Raw genomic sequence first — 16,994 nt, forward strand, 5'->3', positions numbered from 1 at the left:
CGCCCTCCCGGGCGCCCCATCTCATCGCTGATCCCCCCTCCCCCCACGCCCCTTACCCTACCCGTGGGCTCTACCCTACCCTGCCGCGACCCCGCGCTACGCTATACGCCATCGCCGCCCTTGCAACTACCTGCCTGCCTGCCTGCCTGCCAGTTCTTCCGAGTCCGCCATCCTTGGCCTCGCGGCCCTCGGATGCCACGTCGCCAGGCACCTCGGGCCCCTGGAACGGCCCGCACCCGGCTTCCTGCCCTCCGCCTCCCTCTTATCTGCGACACGCCGCACGGTCCAGCCGCCTTCACCGCACCGCTCGCCCCCACGGCTCCTCGGCTCGGGCGCGCGAACCCCCCCGCTACGCTCGCCGTGATCGTCCCGCACCAGCCCCGGAACTTGCCCCTGCAGCTCTTGCCGTCCCCTTGCAGCGTCCCCGTCACACAGCTGCACAAAGGTCCGTCCACCCGGCTCGTGCAGATCTGCTCGCAGCCTCCGTTGTCCTCGCACCAGTCCGATCCTGGGCACGGAGAGCAAAGGAGGACACCTCAGCGATCGTCCCAGACCCCGAGACCCCCATCCTCGGCTGCCCGAGACCCGCACTCCCACGCTCCCCGCTGCAACGACGGGGCCCACGAGAGCGCACCCATTCCCTGCCGGGCACGCCCTCACGTGGCACGGGGACGACGCTCGGACCCAGCGAGGCTCCTGTCGTGCCCCGTCGCCCCGACGCAGCGCCTAGTCTGACACTCGCGGCCCTCCAGGGGGCCTTTCAGGAAGACAAAGAGGAGCCCCCTCAGCATGGGGCCACGCGGCCAGAAACAAAGAACCCCGCGCCACCCCGGGCTCCCGCCGCCCGCCCCGCCCTCGCGCCGTCTCCCGCGGACCCCTAGGAACGCGCGTCCCCGAGCGACACGGACCCCCGACGCGGCCCGCACCCACCCCCACCCCCCCCCCCCAACCGGTGCCCCAGCACCCTCAGCCCTCGCGTCCCGGCAGCAAACCCCGTGCCGAGCGCGCTCGTGTGCTCGTCCCGATTCCTGCTCAAAGGAACGGCCTCTCCCCGCAGGACGCACGCACGCACGCTCCCTCGCCCCGGCGCCCCCGGCTCGATCCCGCTGCGCCCGGGCGGCGCCCCGCGGCAGGCCGCCGGGCTCGACCCGGATGGCAGACGAACCCCCGCTGCCTTCCTCGGGGCCACGCGCACTTACGCTTCCTCCTAATAGGCCCCACCGACAGGATCTGCTCCCGGGGCTCCTCGGCGAACACGCCGGCCATCCTCGTGTGCTGAGGGCAGTTCTACACGAGGATAAAGGCTGCCTCCGTCACTCTCGGCCGCTGCCCGGGCCCCCTCCGTGCCCCCTCCGACGGGGCAGGCTCCCAAAGGGACCCTGCAACCGGGCTGCGAGAGCACGGGTCCCCGGGCGGCCTGCCCGTGGCGGGGCTCCTCCCAGCACCTAGAGGGACACGCGAGCCTCCCGGCCTCGCCCCCGGGCTCCGTCTCCGGCCGCCTTTCCGACGCTAGGTCGGCCGGGCTCGCCGCGCTCCACCGGAGCCCCGCAAAGCGAGCCACCCGTCCCTCGCCTTTTGCCCCACTTACTATTTTGCAGGAGTATTTCTCTGAATCGCAGAGTGAGACGGCACAGTGGAGGTGAACTTCGTCATAGTCCCCGATGAACTTGAAGACGGTGACGTGGAAGCGACACGTCAACGAGACCCCGTTCTCCTCTACGCCAATGGTGTTGTCCTTCATGTTTTGGCACCTGCGCAAAGCACTGACGCTCACCCCGGCCCTGCCGTCGGCGACGCGACGAAGGCCGCTTCTCGCTGCGGCCGGGACTCCGTCACACGTGCGGCCTCCGGCCGCCTCTACGCTTGGCAAACCGACTCCTGCTACCAACGGCGGCTGCCCCGTTCCCCACCCTTTCCGGATCTGGGTCGACCGTCTCCCGGACCGAAAGTCGCCCGCTCCGACTGCCGCCGCCACCCCGTCGAGCGCCTTCCCCGACGGACGCCACGAGAAACGACGGGGCACGCGGGACCTCCCGGCCCGCGGTCGCTCACCCCCCTTCAATGATGAAGTAGCGCAGCTTGTCGTTGCTGTCCCGCGAGGGGGTCGCGTAGCACTTGTTCAGCATCAGGATCAAGTGGTCGGAATCGGCCCCGACGACAAAGACCCCCACGTAGAGCACGTCCCGGGTGGTGAGCACCACCTCGCCCTGCCGGTAGGGGTGCTTGTAGGACGAGTTCTTGTACAGGGCCATCTTGGTCGTGAAGCTCCCTTCCTGCGTCGGCACCGTCAGGTTAATCACGCTAACGATGACAAAACCGTACCAGCTCAGTCAGAGGAAAGGCTACGAACCCCCGACTCGGCGCCTCGCTTCAGACCCCCTCCGCGTGCTCCCGGGCCCGCGCGTCTCGCCCCAGCTCCTACCTGAGCATCGGCCGCACGACCGAATCTAGGGAGATCTTGATGTCCAACTCGTAGGCGCAGGAAAACTCCACGTTGATGGTCCGGTCCCGGGTGATGATGTTGCCCGTGTTGTTCGCGCTCTCGATCCACACCGTGTTCTTGTACACTATGTGCGTGCTGTTCGACTGCAGAAGGAACGCCGAGCGTCGCTCGAGACCGGCCATCTCCGCTCCTTTGCTCCGAACGGATGCCTCGGCCCCTAAACGAGCTGCGTGCGTGACACCGAGGGCCCCGCCGCCCCTCCGCCGCCTCCGGCCCGACAACGGTACGGTACGGCAGGGCTAGGAACTGCAGGGCAGCATCCTTACTCCACGAGACCCGCCTCTGTCTTCCCCGACCCCCGTCCCGTGAAAGCACCTCCCAAGCATCCCTCACGCCAAAACGCTCCCTCGCCCCGACGTCCAGCCAGGCCACCGCCGCGGAGGAAGACTGCCCGGCTGGGAGCAAGCCGCACCGCGTCGACACGCCCCACACCGACGAGATCCTTGCGTGCGCGACGGCTCGCGATACGCAGACCGCTCTCCTCGGCCTCTCGGCTACTCCTCCGCCCCTTCCTGCACGCTCTGGGCCGGGACGCCGGTCGGCGGGGTGACGGCGACTTCGCGTCACGCAAAGCCTGCTTGCGACCTACTGCCCGACCGCAAGCCGCCCCGATCGACGGTCGGAGCTGCTCGTGCATCCCGGGCTCTGGATAACGCTCGGGTCCCTTTCGCTCCATCGAGCCATCTCTCAAAGGCGCGCTCCCCCCGCCTCCTCCGCCCTCGAGGTCGCGTGCGCGACAAAGACGCCCGAGACAAACAGCCCGGCCTTCGCTCCCGGCCTCGCGCGCCCCGTGCCCCGGCTCGCCTGCACCACGTTGCCGCAGTTGCCCTTGGTGTTGTTGATCTGGAAGGAGATGAAGTCCTCCCCTTCGATGCCAGGGCAGCGGCGATCGTTGACCCGCACCCCCTCGCGCTCAAAGCCCAGCTGGAACAGCTTGCACTTCGAGATGGACACCTCCATTTGGGCGGCTTTGCAGGTCACCTCCGCGTCGATGATGTCACGGGTGGCTAGAGGAGAAGACGAGACGGCTTCGGATCACCGCCAATGGCGCCGCCGGCCCGCCCGGCCCTCCTCCCCGCCGCCAGAAACGGGCCGGGCTCGTCTCCTGCAGCGCTCCTTGCCCATCCAACGTCGCCGCTGCCCAAAGCGCTCCCGAGTCGGAGACGCCCGTAACGCGCGCTCCAGAAAACCTGCTCCCGTCCCAAACCACGCACGGTCGCGAAACCCCGTCTCGGCAGAAGTCCCGGCCCTCGGCGCCTCCCTTCCCTAAGCCCCGGCGGTCCCGCGGCCCGACGCGCGCCTGCGCCGACCGGGGCACTCACTGTTCCCGTAGGGGGGAGGCTCCATACAGCCGCACAGCTCGCCGCCGTTGTCCACCTCGCAGCTGCGGTTGGGGCAGCCGGCACCCACGCAGGGATCTTCCACCACTCCTGCTAAACGGCACAAGACGGAGCGCAAACACGATCTTTATCCTCAGACCGCAGGGCGGGCGCCTACGACCGCCGTGGGCCGCCCCCGCCCCCTGTCCCCCTGTCCCGGTGGGACACGGCTCCTCTCGACCCGGACGGCCGCCGGCTCTCTTACAGCAGTTCTCCTTCTCAATCCACTCGGTGCCCAGGATGCCAAAGGTGCGGCAAGCCTCGCCGTAGGCGGCCAGCGAGCCACACAGCTGGACCTTCTTGCGGTTGTAGCAGCCGTCCAGAAAGCAGGACTCGTAAAAAGGCAGGGGGTCCAGGAGGCCGTAGCAGGGCTGGAAGAAGCCTTTCATGTCCGTCAGCTTCAGGCAGTAGCTGTCGCTCTGCAGCTCCTGGATCTGGACGTTGTCGCAGGAGGCGGCGTACTGCGAGTACTGCAGCTCGTTGCAGCTGTGGGCGGCGGACGTGTCACGGGGGCCCCCGTCGTGGACGGCCCGGCTCCCGCCCGGCGGGGAAGGGCCATCCGACCGCTCACCTCTTCTGCATGCCATTGGTCTTCCAGCTCTGCGCCAGCACCACGCTGCTGACCGCCGGCTTGCCCCGCAGCGTGGCGTAGTCGTCCGTCCGGTCGCCGTTGAAGTTGCCGCAGAGGCCGCACACCTTGTTCTGCAGCCGCTCCCCGATGGTGATCTTGATGACGTTGAAGCCGTTGTAGCGGATCTGGATGTCGGGGCTGGAGTCGATGACCAGGAAGCCCTCCTGGCTGAAGATCTTCGTGGAGAGCCCCGTGACGAAGGGAACGTTCACATGGCTGCCGTTCACCTGGCGCGGGAAAGGACACGGGGCTGCCGTCCCTCCCGTCCCCTCCCGCCAATGGCTCTGCGACTGCCTCCCAATATCCCAGCCGTGAACACGCACCACCTTGTCTTTGGCCGGGGCCGGCCTCCCTCCGCAAAGCCCGACACAGGACGGACCCGTAGAGCTGCCTCAACCGGGACGCAAAGCCACCGGGACGGAGCCTTCCGGCGCCCGCGCGGAGACCGTGGCGCGGCCCCGCACGCCATCCTCCGCCGCTCGGCGGCCGGCCGCCCGGCCCGCGGCCCCTCTCCGGAGAGGGCGGATGCCCCTGACGGGACCTTACCTTGACAGTATTCCTGTCGCTGATGAGGATCTGCTCCTCGTTGATGTAGAAGTACACAGGGGAGATGATGGTGAGGTTGGGCGAGGACCACTTGTCAAAGTTGATGATGAGCTGGAAGGAGAAGTCGGGCAGCTTCTGGCAGATGGTGGAGAGGACGAAGGCGCAGTTGGCAGGGAAGCGGAGGAAGGCCCCGTCGAAGGTGCGGAAGACCCCGCCGCCCGCCGCCAGGCAGAAGGAGCTCCTGGTGCTGAAGCAGCCGCGGACACCGTTGCGCAGGGCACATTCCTCGTCCGACTTGCAGTGCCGCGGGTCGCACTGGATGAGGTTGCGCCGGAAGCAGCGGCACCGGCGGGTGCAGTCCCCATTCCAGAAGAGCTGCTTGGGCTAAAAGAGGGACCCTTCGCTGGCCTGGAGGGCGGCCCTCCCCTCTGCGGTCGCTCGGGCCACCGTTTGCGCCCTTCCGCTACACGGCAAGCCAGAGCGGGCACCGAGGACGGAGGCAAAAGGCACAAAGAACCGGCCGGCAGCTCGCGCCTACCTTGCGACATCTCCGCGGGCACGAGGAAGCCGCACGTTTCCGCTGCCAACGCAACCCCCTCGCCTCTCGTACCCACGCTAAAACCACGGGGCGCTAAGTACCTCCTTGACCCCTTTCTTGTGCCCTGCCGTCCGCCAGCCCGTCTGCTAGGGTCCCCGCACAACAGAACCACAATACTGGCTTGTTACGGGTGCGGGGCTTGGCAAAGACACCTTATGCTGACCCGTTTCACCGACACAAACCACAATCCACTGTAATACGAGCAGCGCCGCCAGCGCGACGCCCTGCCGAATCAAACTCCCGAGTAACATCCAATACCTACAACTAAGTCACCTTCATGTGAAACGGTAAGCCCGTCTCGTACGGAATACCTAGCACTACGTGGTCATACGGTAGCGCGCTTTGACGCTCACCAAAGGCCGTCTCCCCAGGCACTGCCCTTGCTTCCCGCCTCTCCCCCCCCCAATCCCTGCCAAACACCCGAGTCACCCTCACCCAACAACCACGCGATGATTTTGTCACACAGCAAGACTCGCTACGCCGCACACCGTGGGAGGACGTCCCTCTCCTCTCTACCCTCGGTACCCCTGGAGTCACGAGAGCCCGGTGCTGCCGCTGCGTCACCCCTACCCTCGCCGACAACCGCGGGCGGTTCCATCACCAGCACAGTAGCGGGTTCTCGCCTTGCGGAGTCTTACCGCCTCCACCTTTCCACTCTTCCGGGAGCTATAATTCCCGCGGAGCCCTTGGATTGAGGCTTCCTTGCTCTACACCTTGCTCTACGGAGCTCCGAAAGAGCGGCCATGCGAGACTCGGGCTGGAAACCAGACATGCGCGCGAGAGGCGCCCCCAACGTGTAAGCCGCCTGACCCGAGCGCACGCCGGTATTCGGATCGGAGCTGGACCCCGGCCGTGATGCAAGGAGTCCTCCAGCAGGAGAGACAGTAATCGGCTCTGCAGCTCAGAGGAGGACTTGGGAGACCGCAGGACAGCTTGGCCCCAGCAAACGCCAGCAAACACCCCACGGGCCGTCGCCGGGGCTTCGCTACGGAGCCCGCGTCGCCTCTCTCCGCCTCCGCTCAACGCGCGTCTGCCCGTTCTGCCCCTGGTTCCCCGCCCGCTCTCGCTCGGCGCAAACACGCCAGACTTCAGAGAGATCCCCGAGCACGGCCGTGGACCAGCAAGCACGTATGACTTTGACGAATGAGAGGACCCGTCTCCAGGTCCTGCAGAGCACTCTCTCTGACCGAGTCTCCGACCCTGCCGCCCTGGCAAACGGACCCGGCGCGACACCCGGTACCGGCTTGGCCCGACCACCGTCTCCGCTCGGGGCACGCGATGCTGCCCGGGAATATCAGAGAGAGAGCGGGAGAAAGGTCGAGAGAAGGACGTGAGCTGCATACCTCGTAGTATTTGCCGTCCGAGTAGCAGCCGCAGCTGTGGGGAAGGATGCAGCTCTTGCCATTGAGGACGTACCCGGGGTCGCACTGGCATCCCTCCACGCAGTAGTGGCTGCAGTCGCTCTTCAGCCGGATGGCGGCGCATCGGGGCTGGCACAGGGACACGCAGCTCTCGTAGTGGCTGTTGGGCGGACAGCTGACGGCTGCGACGTTGCCAGAGGACAAAACGGATACAGATTAGCTCCCCAGACAAAACCGACCCGGCGGCCAGCCACACGCGGGGCCGTAATCCCCGCCGCTGGTGTCCCTGGGCAGCTACACTCCCCTGCCGAAGTGGCTACCGTGGACCGCGTGGCCCGGGGAGGGACCCAGAGCTCCCAGGCACGCAACCGAAGGGACAAGGCAGCCTCCGTCCCTCTGTCCTGCGCCGCTTGCCAGCTGCCCCGTCCGAGTTGAGCAACGCTTCTCCGTTACTCACCGCTGTCTCTGAGCCCCTGCATGCCAGTTTCCCGAGAGCCCTTTCCCCGTGCTCTCTGCTCTCCCGCAAACAAGCCTACTCCCTGACACCAGATTAACATCCCCCTCCGGGAGGGATGCTCGTGCTGGCCCCGGGGCCTTTCGGGCGGCGTACGGAGCCTCCACACTCTCCGCGTGGGGACACGTTTTGGGAAACGTGGTTTTGCCGGTCTGTCAGAGCGTGAAGCCTGCGAGGGCTGCTGCTCACACCCGGCCAGGCCGCCTCTCCCCGCGCCCCACCGGCTCGGCAGGGACCGTTTCGGACCCGGCATGCGGGGTGCCAGCCGGTGGCCTCGCTGCCCCTGCCCTGTGTGACAGTGGTGCCTCCTGAGCCACGAGTTTCCTCATTAGAGGAAAGAACAACATTACTTTAATTTTCAGTCTTGTTAGCTACGACAATTTACTTCCTATCTGATTTGCCAAATAGATCAGCTGCCAGAGAGGCTCACGGCCCCCATCCTCAGGAGTCTAATTGAACGTCGCATCGTAATCTTATTGACAAGAGCGTGCTGCTTCATTAGAGCAAACACGTACTCCTGGCTTTGAGGCTGACTAATACAGTTCCTGCTGAACAACAGAGGGACGGCTAGTACCTTCTGACCTCGAGGCTTCCCCCTTTCCATCCCTGCTCCCGCTATGCCGCACGCAGTTCGTGACGACTCCAAGAGAACATAGCGCCCCAGGCCCGGTCCCGCACCCTCGCCCCACGCGGCAAGCACGGGAGGGACCGGCCGCCGGGCTGCCGGCCTCCCCTTCCCTGGTCCGCGTACAGGTCGGTCCAGCACGCTCGGCGGCGGCTACGTGCACGCTTACCGTGCCGCTTTAGCTCTCCGCTCCGTCGACTGCCCCCTTACTCCCCTGCAGGGAGGAGGGGATACCCAGCGGGGCCGTCCCCGGGCGCTGACCGTGGGGACCCGGGACTGGTCCGGGTCGATGGCCCGGAGGTCATAGGCTCCCCTCTGGCGCTCCGTGTGGCGCTTTACCGCATCGCTACGGGGTGAGCTCCGGCAAGTGCTACGGCTACGGTGGACGGCCCCGGAAAGCACCTCTAGGGAAGAAGGAGGGCCCAGAGACAGGGCGGCACTTACAGCACGAGGTGAAGTTCCTCCAGCCGGTAATGGCGACGCCCTGCGTTTGGCACGTGCTGGCGTAATTCTGCAGCCAGCTGCAGGCCGTTTGCATGGCTCCCCTGTCGACGCATGTGTCGAAGAGGCAGTTCTTGTAGAAGAAGCCGGGGCTGATCTTGCTGTGGCACTTGGCAAAGACGCCGCTTTGGCTCGGGATGAGGCTGCAGAGCTGCTGGGGTTTCCAGAAGCCTTCCACCTTCCCGCAGGCAGGGCAGCGGTCGCCGCAGCCCACGCGGCAGAACGCGTCCCGCTTCGCCCAGCTCTGGACGAAGTCGGCGACGCCGGCGGCCAGCGTGCCGCCCGCTGCCACCAGGTCGTCCTCAGGGTTGCCGTTGTAGCGGCCACAGAGGCCGTAAGTCAGGTTCTGGAAGCTGCGCGGGACGGTGACGGAGAGGAAGGTCTTCCAGTCGTACACCACCTTCAGCCCAAAGTCAGTCTCAACCACGACGTGAAAGCCAAAGGCAAAGATGTTCACTTTGCCCTGGCCCAGCTTCAAGGGCAGGTAGAGACGCTCGTCGTTGATCTACGGGGAAAGAAACATCTTAGGGGCATCGCCCCGACATCCAAAACAAGGCAGCCGACGCGAAAGTCCCCTCCAAAAGCCGGCGCCTGGCGGCACCCTAGGCACGAGCCCGAGCGCTGGCCTTCCCGAAGCCCCGGAAAACCTTGCGAGCCGCAAGGCCTCATGCCTAGGGAGTCGCTCCGTCGTTTGGGAGCTGTGGCAGGGAGACATAACCCCGGCCCTCATGGCCCTGCACTCACCAGCACGGTATATTTGTAGGCACGGTGGATGACGATTTTGTAATTGAAGACCTCCACCTCGACTTGTTTCACCCACAGGGCCAGAGAGGTGTCCCGATCCTCGTTCTTGGCTGTGACGGTGAACGCCGGGAAAGTGTCTGAGCGCTCCGCCCTCGGCCGAGCGATCGTGGTGCACAGGACCAAGGCGCAGCTGCTCTGGAAGTCGAAAGAGTAGCCGTCGAAAGTCAGGTAGTGTCCGTAGCCAGAGACGATGCAGGAGGCGTCGGTGCGGACGTGGCAGTAGTAGAGGCCATTCTCCTCCAGGCAGTACTCGTCGTCCTTGCAGGAGACGTTCTCGCAGTACACGCTGTTGTCGGAGCCGTTGCAGTAGCAGAGGAAGTGGCAGGCAATGTCCATCCAGAAGGTCTGGTTGGTGGCCAGCTGGTGCCCCTCAAAGTTGCAGCCGCACTCACCGCGGGGAACGCAGCGGGTGCCGCGGAGGGCGAAGCCCTCGTCGCACCGGCAGCCCTCCGCACAGGCGTCTGCGCAGACGGGGCCCGCGGCCAGGGTCTCGCAGGTCTCCACGCAGCTCATGCACTCCTCAAAATGGCTGTTCTCTGGGCAGGCGAGAGCTGCAGGGCCGACAAACACGGAGCGTGAGTTCCCAGCTCCGGCAGCCCCGGGGCAGCGCGGGGTGGGGGAACAGGCCAAAGGTGGGAACGGGGTGAGCGGCGACCGATTCAGGGGGAAAAAAATCAACAGGGGAAACGGTCCCGGCGCTTCGCCGGCCACCGGCTCTTCCCGTCCCTTTTGCAAGCCCTTCTCCTCTCAGCCATCGCCCTCCTCACATTACAGCTCTGTCCCACTGCGGTCTGAGCGACACCTCTTCCTGCTATTACGGAGGGTACGAGGCCAGGGCTTGGCCTCGGGCCGCCGCCCAGAACCGAGAGGATGCGCTGCTCCCCCCTTCCCGAGAGGACGCCTCCCTCAAACCTCCGTGGCGGAGACGGGGGCCGCTTCCCTGCCACGTACTTCCACGCTGGGGATTCTTCACATTCGCTTCTGAATTACGAATGTTTTCCCATCGACGGCAAGTTTATAGCGACAGCTAAAAACAAGCGTTATTCAAATTATCCCCTGGTGGTGGCATACAGCTCTGTCAGACACCATCTGCGGCTCTAGAATGCTCCTACACCGCATCGTAAAACTCCCGATGCCTCCTGAAAAGCCACCCTGAAATCGCCTCCCTGGAAAGTCTGTCCCCGCCGGCACGAGCGCCGCTTAGAAACTACCGTCGGTACGTGGGGCGGCGCTGCCTCGCCTTCAGGCTCGGGAGACGTTGCGTTCCTACCGCCATTCCCCTTTCCCTTCCGTAACGCTGCGCGGAAGAGCGCTTTGTCCGCGCTGGCCTCCCTCGCGGCAGAAGGCTCTACCGGGCGTAGCTCTTTCGACGGCAAAGCCGACCTTTGGTTCGCCGGGAGGGAAGAGACTAGGAAAACTGTCCCAGATTGCCAGCGTTTAGGCACCTCCGCCGCTACCCCTTCATATGACTCTGGACATCTAATGCCGCCGTAAGCGCCATCGGGTCAGGACCTCCCGCCCTAACGGCCCTTCCGCTATTGAGCGTCTTCCGGCTCAGCCACGGAGGAGTACCCTGTGGGTAAGGGCCACCCACCAGAGATGAGAGGGGTGGGGGGAAAGAGAGCCCGTACTTTTCAGCATCTCTTGAGAAAAGCTGCTCTACCTCTGCACACCCGCAAGCCCCTGACAAGAAGACTCTGCCCGAGGTCGGCGGTGCCTACGTCCCCTTCTGCCCATCCCGGGTACTTAAAAGCTTTGGCGGACTCACGGCAAAAACTGAGGCTCCTCCACTGACCGACGTCCACCTCGGCGTTCTTGCAGGCGCCGGCATAGCGCGCCACCGAGTCGCACAGCTCCGACCGGTTGCCCCCGCTCTGGCACAGGCGGAAGAGGCACGTCCTGTAGTAGGCCGAGACGTTGACCACGCTGTGGCACTCCAGGAAGGAGCTGTTGGTGGGGTCGTTGATGATGCCGCAGTTGGAGCGGCTCCTGTAGGACTTGAGCAGCTCCGAGTCGTTGTTGCAAGCCTTGAGGAGGTCCCCGCACTCCCCGTTGCAGATCTCGTCGAACGTGGTCCAGCTCTCCAGGAAGAGCTCCAGGTTGTCCGTGCACTTGCCCTTGGGCAGGCAGAACTCATCGCTGGCGTTGCCGTTGAAGAAGCCGCACAGGCCCCCGGTGCAGCTGAAGTAGACGGTGGAGAGGCGGATCTCCAGGAGGCCCGAATCGTAGTAGCCGATAGCCAGGAGCCCCTCCGACTCCATCACAGTGCTGTTGTCGCTACGGTAGATTTCCAGGCGGCCAGAAGGGTGGAAGTAGGGCAGCTCCACGTCGTAACCGTTCACCTACAAGCAACGAGCGGATCGAGACGCTTCAGGAAGGGCGACGCGACTTTGCACGGCCCTTCCCGTCTGCTGGCCGCGCCACGCTGAGTACGCTCGACGCTTCCTGACCTGGACCCCACCCTCCAAGGCCCGACAACAACTTCGCAGGCACCTAAAGGGCCTCTGCCCAGCGGTCATCCACACGGGCTTCCTCCAAGTGCTGCCGTAGCGCTTGAGGACCTGACCTGGGGGAACGATCCGGGGCCGCGGACCCGCGAGCCCTTCTCCAAAGGGACATTAGATCATGGCGCGAGCCGCCGCCTCCCGCCCCGGGGTGGGCCGCCCTGGCGGCAGCACCTTTACCTTGATCTCAGACAGGCTGGCGCCTCCTATCTTCACCTCTTGGCCCACCGCCTGGATCCGCACGACGCGTGGCCCGTTGGGAGCGGATCCGGGCTTCTTTTGGCTGATGTCCACCTCGATGAAGTCCGGTCTCTCCGGGCAGGTTTTGAGCAGCGTGTAGGAGTGCTCCAGCGGATAGGGGAAGGCGACACCGTCAAACGTCCGCAGCACCTGGTTCTGTCCCACCAGACACAGGCTCTCTCGCTTGGGGTAGCAGCCCCGGTAGCCGTTCTCAATGGCACAGACCTCTCCTTCGGGGCAGGTGGTGTTAAAGCACCTGGCCTCCCCGCCGTCCTCACACTCGCACTCCACCGTGCAGTCCGCCGACGCCCAGAACGACTCCCCGATGGCGTAATACCGGCCATCCACATCGCAGCCGCACTTCTGGATGGGGACGCAGCGGTCCTGGCTGAGGACGTGGCCCTCGTTGCACTCGCAGCCCTCGGCGCACGGGAAGGAGCAGGCCAATGGGGCTGCGAGGTCCGAACACGTGGCGGGGCAGCTGCTGGTGCACACCGAGTAGCGGCTGAGCTCCGGGCACCGCACGGCCGTCGCTGTGGGTGCAGCGGGAAGACAAACGGCAGGAGGACCGTATTACGGCACGGTTTGGGGCCGATTACCTCTTTCCCATTGACCCACAACAGAGACAACACAGAGTGACCCGGGAGCCCCGCCTGATGGTAGAACTGGCCCCTCCATTTCCCTCCCGTGCCTCCCCCAGCCATTCCGCTCGTGCAAGCCATAGCTTCTCCAAAACAGCCCCAGAGCCATCGAGCCACCCTCAGCTCTTTAATGCCACAAGAGAGGAGGGGGGGGCCAAGAAGCGTGCCATCAGCCAGGCTCCGTTCTGGTCCAGCCTCCGTCTCTCATCACAGCAGCCGACCGTCTGCGGAGCAGTGCGAAGCTCCCGCCTCGCGCCTGACTCGTGCCGCCCTTTCGCAGGCACAAGAGTCCGATGCCGCGGAGAGGAGGGACCGATCGGCTCTCGCCCTGGATTTCTCCCCCCTCGTCTCACGCGCTGCTGGGCACACGGGCAGACCCCTGAAATCGCTGCCCTCCTCCAGAGGGGAAGGCTCCCGGCAGGAGCAGGCAAACACTTACCGCATCCCACCTGAGCGCGCCACTCTCCCACCGAGATGCCCAGGGCCTGGCACACCGTGGCGTACGCCTGGATGGCTTGGCACAGGCCGGTGCCATTGTCCCGCGCGCCGCAGAGGTCGTAGACGCAGCTGTGGACGAAGGCGGTGGGGTCCAGGACGGCGCCGCACTCCCACAGCGGCCCGCCGCTCTTGTTGATGAAGCCGCAGTATTCAGAGGTAAAATAGAGAGACTCGGTGGCGGCGTCGCAGAGGCTACAGTTCTCCAAGCAGCCAGGCGAGCATTTCCGCTCGGGGTGCGGCACTCGCCAGCTCTCGCCCAGGTCCGGCACGGACGCAGCCAACCTCCCGTCCGAGCGGAGGGTATCGTCCTCAGGGTCTCTATTGTAATTCCCGCACAGACCGCACGTGGCGTTGATGTACGTGGCCGGAACGGACACGGAGGCGTAGTGTTTTCCGTCGTAGGTCACCAGCAGGCCAAAGTCGGTCTCCAGGGCTGTGGACAAGCCGCTTTGGTAGACTTTTATTGCGCCTAGCTCCAGAGAGATGGGTAGGGACACCACCAAGTCATCTACCTGCGGGAATAACACCAGACGACTGAGCCGGCGCACAAAATAGCAGAGCCCTCACACTGGGACGCAGACAGGAGCCGTACAGCCTCGTTACAGGGTCTCAGGGTTAGGGACGTGCACAGAAGGACAGCCGTCGGTAAGCCACAGGCATTTGCTGCCACGCCCGTCACCCGTGCCCGTTCCCCGAGGGACGCGCGGGGCCCAGAAGTGCCGTTCTACGGTCCCCGGGCTGCTGTCGCGGTCTCGCCGCCGCCTCGGAGGAGCGAACCCGGCAAGTTCTCCCCTTTCAGCGGGGCTCTTACCTTCGCTTTCCCAAAGCTGCCTTTGGGGAGGACGATCTTGTGCGAGTAGACCTCCACAAAAATATCCCTCAGCCAGGAGACGGAGGAGCCGCCTCGGTTCTCGTTCTTGGCCTCCACGTTGAAGTAGGGCAGCTGGGAGCCTGGCCAGCACTGCCTGGCGAGGAGGTAGGAGCAGGAACCCTGGAAGTGAAAGAGGAAGCCGTCGAAGGTGTGGTAATGTGGATCTCCGAACACCACACAGGTGCTGCTCTCCACCGGCACGCACTGGAAGAACTTGGTCTTCGGCTCGCACGCTTCAAAGGGGCCGCAAGCCATCTCCTGGCAGAAGATCTCGTTGTTGAAGTCCAGGCAGCGGCACTTGGTGGTGCAGTTAGCATTGCTCCAGAAGATCTCCCCTCGACGGAGAAATTGTCCTAGAAAGACAGAAAGGGAAAAACCCACGCTACGTTAGCTCTCTAAGCAGAGGAACACGCTCTAACTGCACCGTGTCAGTCCTCGGAGGGGTCTGCCAGCCCTACGATCGAGACCGCCACCAAGGCGTCCTGCTGCCGGGCTTCTCGGCTGCTTTCTTGGCGCAGACTCCCGGCAAGAGCCGCTCAGCAAAGCGCTGCCATCGCGAGCTTCGTTTTCAAGATACGGTGCGTCCCCTTCGAGTCCTACCCGTGCCATAAGTCCGTGGGATGGCGCGAGCACTGTCACGACTGCGGGGTCAGTGCCGCACCGTGCAGGCTGGCTAACTTGAAGGCTATTCCTTCCATTTTGGACACCCGCCGCCCTCGTTCTGCTTCAGTATTGCAGGACGCAAGAGCCGTTTGCGCTCTTTTCTCCAAGGAAAAGTCCACTGGTAAAAAAAAATGGCCTTCTGGAGGCCATTTCTAGTGCTGTCGCTGTACTCGCGCCTTCCTTCAGCTTTGTCGCCGTCTCCGTAATTCCGCCGTTGACATAACTTTGCCGGTCAAAGAGCGGCTCTGCCGTCGGCGGCCCAGAGGCAGTTCTCTCCCATTCAGAAAGCGCTCATAGCAGTTATGAAACCAAAGAGCTGTTGATAAGTAACTTCCACACCATACACCAGCGACGACAGGAAACGATGAGTGATCACACAGCAATAGACTGAGCAGACTTGTTACATGGCGGTACTGTAAAGAGAGGCAGGTTTGTCTGGTGAGAGGCATGAGAGGCAGAGAGAAGACGGGAGAACAAGGGTGGCAAATACCCATGAGAGTTTCCCTCTCCTCCATATGGCCGTCTTTCACACTTCTCACGCGTGTGGCTTCTGCCGTGCGCGCCGCCTGAATTTACCTCTCCTAAACTTTTTGTTCGCTTCCCTGCCTCCTACAAAAAAAGCCATCTTCCATTTCCATGCAACAAACAACATCTCCTCTTAGCCAGACCCACTGGTGAGGGCTCCCGCGCCAACCGCCCTGGTGCAGGGAATTTGGCACGTGAGCGCCGTTAGGCACGGCAGGCCCCCGCGCCTCCGACGCCTCGCGCTGCACCTCCTCTCGTTGAGGGCAACCGGCTGTCCACCGTGAAACCCGAATCCGGTGGCGGGGCCTACCCACGCTGCTCTCGTCACCTGCAAAGCTGAGACTGGCTTTCAGCCCCTTTGCAAAGTCCAGCCTTTCTTCCTGGGGTCAGCGGCTGGAGCGGTTGGACCCAAAACGTCCGCTGGGGTTGCAAGAGCCTCGGGGTCTCGCGAGCTGTCTTTGGTACAGCCCTAAACCGGGACATAAAGAAGCCACGTGTCTCAGAGCAGTGACATGTCCAGCATCCATCGGTGACAATTCTCTCTTGCTAGAAAGACTCCCGCAGCACAGCAGACGGTCCCGACAGTTTTATTTGTCAAATGGTAATGCAATAATCTCTCTGCAGTAGAGTCCCTGTGCAGTCGCTGTGTGCATTTATTAATCCCTTTCTATCCCCACACTGTTGGTGACACGTGTGCAGACACTGTAACTGGTGCAGGGGGGCAAGGCATTTGTCCGGCCCAGAAAACCCACTATTCCTCCTGCGGAAACAGGGGAAACAGAACCATGCCAGCAGCTTTCCCAGTCTGGGGGCAAGAGGAAATCGCCCTCTGCGGGTCTTTCCCGTTGCCGCCACCAGCGTTGCAGAAAAGAATCCAGATGACGGCTCGGTGACGCTCGATTCCGGTGAAATACTTGAGTCCCATCCACCCTAGACTTCGGGTTAGGGTTCTGCTTCTGGGCCGCAGAAACAGAGGCTTACACCAACACCATGCTACTAAATCCCAGGAAGGAAAAAAACCTAGCACAGATGACAGTTTTGCTCACCGGTGGTTGAAAGCAACACCAAAAGCAGAGAAGATTCCCAAGTGTTTATGGGCCCCTCTCGGTTTTCTCTGAGCTGCCAAGTCAGGCTGTGTCCGCACTGAGAATTTGCAGCAAATACTCCTTGTGAGCCGGGACCGGCCATCCCTGAGCATCCCGACATCCCCCTGGGAGAGGCAATGGCAGCTGGGACAACGGGAGAACAATGGCTGACGACGGCTTCTTCGCATACGCTGCCGAGGATGCTCTCCCACTGAACAAGACGTGCCAAACAATGACAAACCTCCCCGTCCACTCTTCAAGGCGTTGCCCTTTAGTCTTGGGCAGACTGACACCGATCGCTGGAAGTCAGATGATGACTCTGCGCTGCCGGCAGCAACTCAGAAACACGCACGGGGCCCAAACCCTGCTCGCCTGTTTCTGTCCCCTCAGCTGCAGCTCGAGGGAACGCCTTGGCAAAAAGACAAACCGCGCAGCAGCCCCGAGCAGTCAGGCACCTCTCCACCAGCGTCCCAGCAGCGTCACCTTTTGCTACGCTGCACCCCAA

At 63.8% G+C, this 16,994-nt stretch overlaps 1 protein-coding gene across 1 annotated transcript in view; it reads right to left on the bottom strand.

Annotated features, from left to right (window-relative positions):
- The window catches only part of TECTA (tectorin alpha), a 29,130-nt gene that overhangs the window by 990 nt on the left and 11,146 nt on the right, over nt 1-16,994 (bottom strand). The window contains exons 7-23 of the mRNA XM_087763605.1: nt 14,157-14,569; nt 13,287-13,857; nt 12,147-12,739; nt 11,231-11,804; nt 9,403-10,013; nt 8,602-9,163; nt 7,001-7,200; nt 5,060-5,443; nt 4,454-4,740; nt 4,088-4,368; nt 3,826-3,936; nt 3,308-3,510; nt 2,423-2,586; nt 2,053-2,301; nt 1,589-1,751; nt 1,200-1,287; nt 392-508 (exon numbers count right to left, since the gene is read on the bottom strand). Of these exons, the coding sequence (XP_087619731.1) occupies nt 392-508; nt 1,200-1,287; nt 1,589-1,751; nt 2,053-2,301; nt 2,423-2,586; nt 3,308-3,510; nt 3,826-3,936; nt 4,088-4,368; nt 4,454-4,740; nt 5,060-5,443; nt 7,001-7,200; nt 8,602-9,163; nt 9,403-10,013; nt 11,231-11,804; nt 12,147-12,739; nt 13,287-13,857; nt 14,157-14,569 (5,571 nt within the window). The remainder of the gene's footprint in view (nt 1-391; nt 509-1,199; nt 1,288-1,588; nt 1,752-2,052; nt 2,302-2,422; nt 2,587-3,307; nt 3,511-3,825; nt 3,937-4,087; nt 4,369-4,453; nt 4,741-5,059; nt 5,444-7,000; nt 7,201-8,601; nt 9,164-9,402; nt 10,014-11,230; nt 11,805-12,146; nt 12,740-13,286; nt 13,858-14,156; nt 14,570-16,994) is intronic.

The sequence above is a fragment of the Nipponia nippon genome, unplaced genomic scaffold (assembly GCF_047370975.1).
Source record: "Nipponia nippon isolate SJK-2023a ecotype South Korea unplaced genomic scaffold, ASM4737097v1 scaffold_28, whole genome shotgun sequence".
Taxonomy (NCBI): domain Eukaryota; kingdom Metazoa; phylum Chordata; class Aves; order Pelecaniformes; family Threskiornithidae; genus Nipponia; species Nipponia nippon.